Below are 8,824 nucleotides of genomic sequence, written 5' to 3'. Positions count from 1 at the left end.
CTCAGATGACTGGAAACCAGCCTTCCTTACTGGTTTTATCACTGGTAATGTTATAAAGACAGTTGTCCAGTTTCATGAGTGTCGTAGTTTTTTTTTTCTTTCCAAATTCAGTATTGTAGAAACATATGCTGCCCCAGAAGAGATGATTGGACACTCTCAAGCGTGGTGTTGGGCTTTGTCATCTCTTGCACAGCCATCTCCAGACCTTCGTGCTTACCTCATGTTAGTATTTTATATTCTGCAAAGAAAAACCAAAATAATCCAAATTTGACACAAATACCTGGGATCCATCTTATTTGAGATGTTTAACACATGTCTGGATCATCTTTTCTTATATTGGATTATAACGCAGGAAACGCTGTGAAGCAAGCAAAGTTGGCATGCCCAAGTCAAAGACCATTTGAATATTTACAAGCAGATTTGAGACAGAAATAATACAGGGTGGTCACAGGATAACAAATTCTAGGCAGCAGATTTACCTGACTTGAGGCTATGGGCTGATAAGATGCTGAAAAACCAGGGTGTGGACCAAGCTGTCTAAGACTGACTGGACCCAATGTGGTGCTGGATTTGATGTAGGTTTTACCTAGGCCCTCATTATATGCTCATTAACATACTAAATCACACACCCACCAGTGCCATGACAATTCTGAGACCAATATTTGATGTAAAAATGGATGACACCACAGTTCTGAGACATCTCCGCCTTTACCCAGGAATTGTCATGAATATTCCACTCTTTGGTTAAAGAAACCCATCAAGATGAAACCCCAGAACCCATTGTTCTCTCTCGGATATGCCCGAGCTCCCCTTTCTTGAGTGTGTACTTTTTGCTTTGCAATAAATCTCTTCTTTCACTATTTGCTGACTCATCCTTGACTTCATTCTCAAGATAGTGTCAAGAGCCTGGACACCACAGCTATGATCAAGGTCAAACCAGGTCTGGGAACCTCCCCCAGCCCACCAGTATCGGATTCTATTCCATTGCTCAAATCACAAAACATCCAGTGGAGAGTTCTCCTTGGAGACCATAAAGTAAAGATCCTGTGGCATGGTGGCCAGTTAGGCCACTGGAAGGCATGGCAAAATATTGAAAATGAGGGATTAGGTGACAGTGTAGCAACTGCTGAATACTAAATACTTGATCCAGGCCCTATTCCCTGGAGACTGACAGGGAGACACATTGTCCAGGTAGTAGTGGAGAAATACTTTCTGGGTATCTGACCAGCCTTTGTGGAAAGAATTGGCACCATCCTGCAGATGTAACCGCCTGATGGGTTCTTCCTGCCTACTGTACACACAAAATCAATTCATGGAGACCATGGCATTGCAGTAAAGAGTTTCATTGACACAGGCCAGCCACAACCTGTGGGAGACAGAGTTATTACTCAAATCAATCTCACTGAAGGCTTGGAGGTATGGGGTTTTTCAAAGATAGTTTGGTGGGGGGGCTAGGGTTTGGGCAGTGCGGATCGTTAGGGATGAAATCACAGGGAAGTGGAAACTGGCCCTCCTGCATTGAGTCAGCTTCTGGGTGGGGGCTAAGGGACTGGTTGATTTTCGGGCCAAATGGTGCCATCCAGTAGTCAGAAATGCAAAAGCGTGAAAAGAAATCTCAAGAGGCCAATCTTGGGTTCTACAGTAGTGATGTTCTTCACAGCAGTAATTGGGGAAGCTGCAAATCTTGTGACCTCTGGAATAATGACTGGTAACTATTTAATGAGGCATACATCTTAGCAGAATTCACGCCCCTTTCATCCTCCTAACTTGGTGGCCTTTCATTAGTTTTACAGGGGTAATTTAGTTTTGGGGAAGGTTATCATTTAAACCAACATTTTTGGCTGTCCCCAACCTTTTTGGCACCAGGGACTGGTTTCATGGAAGACAATTTTTCCATGGAAGGGGGTGGTGGATGGTTTCTGGATGAAACTGTTGCACCTCAGGTCATCAGGCATTAGTTACAGTCTCATAAGGAGGGCGCAGTCTGGATCCCTCACATGCTCAGTTCCCAATAGGGTCTGAGCTCCCATGAGAATCTAAAGCCTATGCTGATCTGACAAGAGGCGGAGCTCAGGGGGTAATGCTTGAAAGCCTGCAGCTCACCTCCTGCTGTTTGGCTGGGTTCCTAACAGGCCATGGACCAGTACCTGTCTTGTGACCCTGGGGGTTGGGGACCTCTTATTTAAACTATAAACTCAATTTTTCCCAAAGAGAGCTTGGGAGAAATTGCACAGGAATGAGCAAAGACAGCCAGCCTGTGAGGCTAGAACCAAGATGGAGTCAGCCATGTCAGCTTTCTCTTATTGTCAGAATTTTGCAAAAGTAGTTTTAGAGGGACTACCCTGGACACTTGTTAAAAACATGAGATGGATTGTATGTACTACAGTAGGCAAGAGAGACCAGCAGAGAGCTGAGCTCCACCTCAAATACAGCAGGAAGAGTTGAAGATTATAGCCAATTGCAAGATAAGAAAGTCAGTGGATGGAAAATTACTAAGAGGAACTTGATTAGCTATCAAAGGTGGTTGGGAGGACTTTTGCTAAGCTAGACTCAACAGTATTATTTTCTGAAACTGGACTTTCAGAAACCAATAGAGAAAAGGGCTCAGAGGAAAGCACTAAGGTTTGGTTAAAGATGGAGTCCTTGTCAACTCTACATTGAAGCTTCTGCAAATAAATGAAGACCAACCAAATGAAAAAAAGCAAAAGCTATTTATTCTGAGCTTGCTATAGGAGGGAGTCAGCCACTGTTACTTGTGTTTTGGTAGAGACTTGAAGGCAGTCAGAAGGCTGGGAAAGGTTTTTAAAAAGAAAGACTTCAGGTATGCTGGGTGGACTGGAGGCTGTCAGCATGGTGAAGCTGTAGATAGATGAAAAAATCAAAATATTTTACCCCAGAATATGTGTCTTTGGCATATTTTAAGATGGCTGTCAGAGAGCCAGCAAACAGAAGTAACTCTGCAAAACTGTCTTTTATAGGGGAAATTTACACCTGCAGAAAATCTGCATTAATCCAGCCTTCGCTTGTCAGGATTGAGAAATAAAAATAAGCCCTAGGCCCTACAACCAACTGAATGGACTCCCTCTTGGCTGACAGGACCTCAGAGAAGCCTTGAAAGCTGTTTCTGGCTGTGACAGGATAGGATGTCGGACATGCCCCCTTAAAACCCCTCCCTCACTAACTGCCATTATAGGCAGAACAGCAGAGGGAATTGGAAGTTGGATAAAAGGCAGAATTAGTAAAAGCAGAAACAGAAGCAAGGTGATGGGGTGGGAGAGCAAGAAGGAAAATAAAAGGCAGAAGTTGAGTAGCCAAAACAAAAAGTAAGATTAAAAAAAGTAAGCACGCCTGGGTGCGGTGGCTCACGCCTGTAATCCCAGCATTTCGGGAGGCCAAGGCGGGCAGATCGCCTGAGGTCAGAAGTTTGAGACCAGCCTGGCCAACATGGAGATACCTGGTCTCTACCAAAAATACAAAAAGTTAGCTGTGTGTGGTGGTGCACTCCTGTACTCCCAGCTACTCAGGGGGCTGAGACAGGAGCATCGCTTGAACCCGGGAGGCGGAGGTTGCAGCGAGCCGAGATTGCACTACTGCACTCCAGACTCTGTCTCAAAAAAAACCCAAAAAAACAAACAAACAAAAAAAACAAAAAAAACACAAAAAAACCCAGCAAGGATCCCCATTGCTGGCAATATCCAAAGCAGTAAAGGGGCAGCTCCTCAGAGATAGACATGTGCATTCGAGAAAAAAAGTATCCTTAACCTGACTCCATATGATAATCAGCTCATTAAAACTCATGTATATGGACTACATATCATGCATGTACTTAAAATTATGGGATGGAGGCAATGTGCAAGCACACAAGGGCCAAAGTAACTAAGCAACCCACCTAACAATCTAAAGGCAAACACTGGCTGAAGAGTAGGCATCCTTGTGAAGAGAAGAATAAAAACCACACATGAAAAGACCCAAAGTACACCAAACTAATACTGATCTCATCTCCCAGAGGTCAGCCCACTCTCTCCACTCTGAGAGTGTTACTGTGCTTAATAAACTTTTGCTTTGCTTTGCTGCTTTGTGTGTGTCATGCACAGTTCTTTGTTTGGGACACCAAGAGCCTGGAACTGCACGGCACCATTTGGTAAGAATTAGGATTTTTTTTCCCTAAGGGTTAACAAACCAACCCTTTTGAAAGACTTGCTTCACTATTGTTATCAACCAGCAGCCTGACACTTTCCCTTCCTTTTGTGGTTTTGACAAAGCAAGCAAGCAGCATTCCCTCCTGATAAGAGACTACTGATCTAGGAATGATTCTGGCCAGACTACAGAGAATGTGCAGTGAGGGTTTTCATGTCTTCTGCTTCAGCTTTTGACGTCAGAGGGCCACAAACTCCACTCTCAGATAGCTAATGCCACCATTTTATGAACATGGGCCCCATGGAGAAGCACGAAACTCAGTTGCACATCTGCACATTTTTCCTCTTGTAAATATTCATATTGGAATATTATTTGGTATTGCTCCCGTGAAAGATACATTTGCAGAATGTACTCAAATTAGAAGCGTTATATAAACACTATAATGTAGCAATGGCGCATCCAGTTCTCTACACTATAGAAATATCTGCCGTGTAGACATTTCCACAATGACCAAAGATATGTGTACAAGAATGGTGGCTGCAGCATTCTTTGTAATCCTAAAACCATGAAACCAACCTCATCTCAAAAACATTTTTTTTTTTGTTTTGTTTTGAGATGGAGTCACACTCTGTTGCTCAGGCTGGTGTGTAGCGATCTCAGCTCACTGCAGCCTCCACCTTCCAAGTTCAAATAATTCTCCTGCCTCAGCCTCCTGAGTAGCTGAGATTACAGGTGCATGCCACCATGCCTGGTTAACAAAAACATTTTGAAAAGGGTTAAATAAATCATGCACAAACTGAGGAAAAATACTGTTTTCAAAAATGATGGAGAGGATCACTATGATCATGACTGATTCCACTGGTCACATTATTGATAGAACAATCAGTAAGTCCAGGCACATCCTGGGGATACTACTGGACTCCTATTACTAAAATATGAAAAAATGGAGGCACGTAAATTACTTGTTTAAGCATATAACGGACTGAATTAGAATTTTATCACACCACAAGTGGGTTCCTAGGTCTCTGTTTCAGGATTCTTGAGTTACACAGGTGTAAACCTGCCATTTCAGGAGATACCTGTTAAGAATCTGGTCCGGGAGGTGGGCTGGTCCTTGACATGTATCAGTCATAAATTAGTGGTTTGGTACTCCGGGAAGATAAAATCTTCCCTGTTTGTCTAGTGATTGACAATGCGCGCATGCTTTAAACGTTGCAGTAAGCGTCCCTGGGTGGGCTCGAACCACCAACCTTTCGGTTAACAGCCGAACGCGCTAACCGATTGCGCCACAGAGACAAGTGCTTTCGAACTTACTAGGCGATACAGGAAGGGCGCACTCACTAAACTTCCTCCTTCCCTTCTATTCTCAGGGCCCGCCGGGCAGGACGACTGAGCAAGGCCTTGGAAAACCAGAGAGATTAGAGCGGTGAGTCGCTCTGGTCACGTTGGACACCTGCGCGTTAGGAGATTTTGGAGCCAGACGGAGAGCCGAATGGCCTTCGCCTGCCCTGCCCCTCTCCTGCTTCAGAAGCCCCCAGAAACTCCCCGGTCGGCGACCCAGCCCGAGCCGCCTGGGGTCCCAAGGGAAGCTGAACGCCGGGTGGGCTCCCGGGATGGTTCTTCCCGTTCTCTGCGCCGCCTTCACCCAGTGAGGGAGCCTGTGCCCACCCCGCCCAGTCGCTTTCGGGGCCGCTGCGGAGCTGCCGCTGCCATCTTCGGATCCTGTGTCCCGCACGGCGGCTCCACCAGGGCAGGGATGGTGGCGAGGGTCGCTCGTCGGTCCCCTCGCAGGGAGCAGGGTCTGGCACTCACCAGGGCGCCCGACTAGGACTTGCCGAATGAATCCATCGTCGCCTTTAGCTTTTAGTCCTTTGACGAGCCCTAAGAGTGGAAATCAAGAGATTTTTTCCATGGGGAACTTCTTTTTACAAAGCGTTGATTTCTCGGCGCCCCGCGGGGCGAGCAACTGGCAGGCCCTCCGGTTCATCTTCTGCGCGGTGGAGCCGCGGGGACTCAGCTGGGCGGTGGTCTGGACCTGGGGCTGTAGGGCAGGAGCGGGGGAAGGGGAAAAGCAAAAGCTGGGAAAGAAGCCTGGGAGCGGCGGACCAGACCTCCAGACCTCCTGAAAGGCTCGTGCAGAGGCACAGGCGGGATCTTCTGGAAGTGAGAATTGTTTTAGTTTGTTTATTTATTGTAGCAGAATGGGGAAATGGAGAGAGAACCTGAAAGAGCCCCAACCACTAGGACCTATTGCTCCCCAAGAATAACATCTTCCAGAACTAGACAGAAAACTAGGCGTCTGGGAACCCTGAAATCCTTGGAGGAGTAGCATCATCATGACCCTCTGTGTTCTTTTTGGCAAAGGACTTGCTTCCATTGTTTGTTTGTTCAATAGTCTGTTTGCTAAATAAATAAAACCCCTTTCATATATCTTTAAAATTATGTTGGTTCCATTATTTTATGATTACAAATAGTGCTGCAGGCATCATTCTTGTACACTTCTCATTGCCCACTGGTATATTTCTATAGGGTGGAGGCCTGGAGAGCAGTTGTTCCAGGATAGTGTTTACATAGTTTTTACTTCATTCCGTTTTCTTTCTTTTGTTGCTTTATTAGCTATAACCCTTTTCTTATTTCAGTGGCTGCTTTAGTGTTTCTGGGATACATCTTTAATTTACCACAGTCTGCTTTCAAGTGTCATTATACCTCCTTTTCTGGCCTTTATCCTAGCGTTATATATTTTTACTTTATGCATTATAAGCTTTGTGATTCATTATTATTACTTTTATTTATTATGTCAAATATTTTTAAAAGATTTAAATTATAAGAAAACGTATAGTACATGCTTTCTAAATGCCATTTCCAATATTGGTTTCTTTGTATGGGCCCACATTTTATCTGGTATCCTTTTGCTTCTGCCTGGAGGACTCTTAAGATTTCTTGTAGTGTGGGTTGGTGAATTCTTTTAGCTTTTGTATGTTTTTCACTGTCCTTATTTCACAGTTTTGAAATTTTATTTTTGCATAGAATTCTAGGTTAACTTTTTTCTCAAGGTACTTTAAAAATGTTGCCATTAATGAAGCATTGGCATTATAGTATCTTTCTTTCCTGTGTTTGTAAAAATGGCATACAACCGGTTTCTTGTGCTGATTATATAATTTTCAGAATGTGTATTTAAATTAAAATATTAAATTTTCCTAAAAAACTAAAAATATTAATCATGAATGTCCTAGATTCATCTTAAATTCCACCAACAGTGCGCTTAAAATGTGCCCATCCTGAGGGTCAAACCTACCTGCTGACGTGTAATTTATGTTTGTGAGACATTCTCAACAGCATTTGTTTTCCCCAGCCGAGTGATTTTCCTCACATCTGAATGTCTTCAGTGCAAAAGGAAACATTTTTCTTTGCAAAAATACTTGAAATTATTCTTACTTCAAGTGAGTGCATTAAAAACAAACTTCTCAGTTGCATCCCTGGAATCCATGGAAAGCCTGAGAGAGACAATCAAGTCCTTCAGGATCAAGAGCTAAACAGGGGAGGACAAAGCGTGGCTTCTTCACTAGGAGTCAAGCCAAAGTCAACTGATTTGGTCTCCAACGGAGACTGGAACTCGGTTCACCAGTGAGGTGAGGACCCGGCCTAGAGGAGGCGGCCTTTCTTTTCGTGGTGCCTTCAGATAGGAAATCTCCTAGGATTTCTTTCCCTTTGATCTACTTCCACCTCTCCCGTTCTATTTCTTCAAGACCTTTTTCGGATCCCTACTGCAAAGGACCTAAGGGGCTAGTGCCCTTCCCTACCGGTCCTTCCCTGACTGGGTATCTTCACCCACGCTCACCCCGAACGTTACTGCCCGCCAGAGACAGCCAGAGGACCAAGGAGGGCGGCCGGTGCGGTGGGAACCACAGGGTCACCTCGCACCTGTGCCTGGTGGGCTCCTAGCAAATTGAATAAATGCCCCCTGGAGCTTCTCTGCAGGTCACAGGGAAGGGGAGGTTGGCTGCCAACCTAGCAGGAGAAGCTTCAAGAAGCATCGGGAGGACCTGGCCCTGCCCCTGCGCCTTGAAGACAGGCCTGGCCAGGCTGATTTTGACGGGTAGGCCCAAAGGAAAGGTTCAAGGGTGGCCCAAACCCCGACCCAGAGATTAAGGCTCTTAAATGTCTGATGGTTTTGAGACTCCTCATTGGAATCGATCCCGCCTGTATCAGGAGACTCCTTTGCCAAAATTCAGAGACCAAGAAAGAGAAAGATTAGGCAGATCAAAGTCTGTAATTAACCAACCAGGAAACAGAATTTTTCTGACAAATTGTATGTGTGCTGTGAGAAAAAGACTAGCCTCAAGGAGAATCTGTTTTTTTGGCTTGAGTGTAGGGAAGAATGGAGTTGCCACCAACAATGGTGTGTTGAAACGGCAGGTGCATCAGGATGTAGACGTCAAGGAATTAAAAATATTTTACCCCAAAATATATTTCTTTGACATATTTTAAGATGTCTGTTCAGAGAGCCAGCTGCAGAAGTAGCCCTGCAAAGTTGTCTTTTGTTGGGGAGATTTGCGTCTGTAGGGAATCTGCATTGATGCAGCCAAGTCTTTCTTTGCCCAGATCTAGGAAAGATGCACTGCAAGTCTGACACCTGTAAAGGTCTGAAATAAACTTTTAGGGTTTATTCTTTCTGAGAGCTGCTACC

General features: G+C 44.8%; 2 protein-coding genes and 1 non-coding gene across 3 annotated transcripts in view; 2 read left to right on the top strand and 1 right to left on the bottom strand.

Moving 5' to 3' along the window:
• Positions 1–5,359: 5,359 nt before the first annotated feature.
• On the bottom strand, positions 5,360–5,433 carry TRNAN-GUU (transfer RNA asparagine (anticodon GUU)). Its single transcript has one exon. It is a non-coding gene; the product is annotated as a tRNA-Asn (tRNA).
• The window catches only part of NBPF9 (NBPF member 9), a 30,873-nt gene continuing 27,419 nt past the window's right edge, over positions 5,371–8,824 (top strand). The window contains exon 1 of the mRNA XM_008019324.3: positions 5,371–5,563. The gene's annotated coding sequence lies outside the window, so the exon portion shown is untranslated. The remainder of the gene's footprint in view (positions 5,564–8,824) is intronic.
• Positions 5,563–6,579, top strand: LOC103247224 (uncharacterized). Its single transcript, XM_073008429.1, has one exon. The coding sequence runs from the start codon at positions 5,630–5,632 to the stop codon at positions 5,963–5,965; it is 336 nt and encodes a 111-aa protein (XP_072864530.1). The 5' UTR covers positions 5,563–5,629; the 3' UTR covers positions 5,966–6,579.

The sequence above is a fragment of the Chlorocebus sabaeus genome, chromosome 20, assembly GCF_047675955.1.
Source record: "Chlorocebus sabaeus isolate Y175 chromosome 20, mChlSab1.0.hap1, whole genome shotgun sequence".
Classification (NCBI taxonomy): Eukaryota; Metazoa; Chordata; class Mammalia; order Primates; family Cercopithecidae; genus Chlorocebus; species Chlorocebus sabaeus.
The sequence above is the reverse complement of the archived record's forward strand: the minus strand, read 5'-3'. Positions and strand labels throughout refer to the sequence as shown.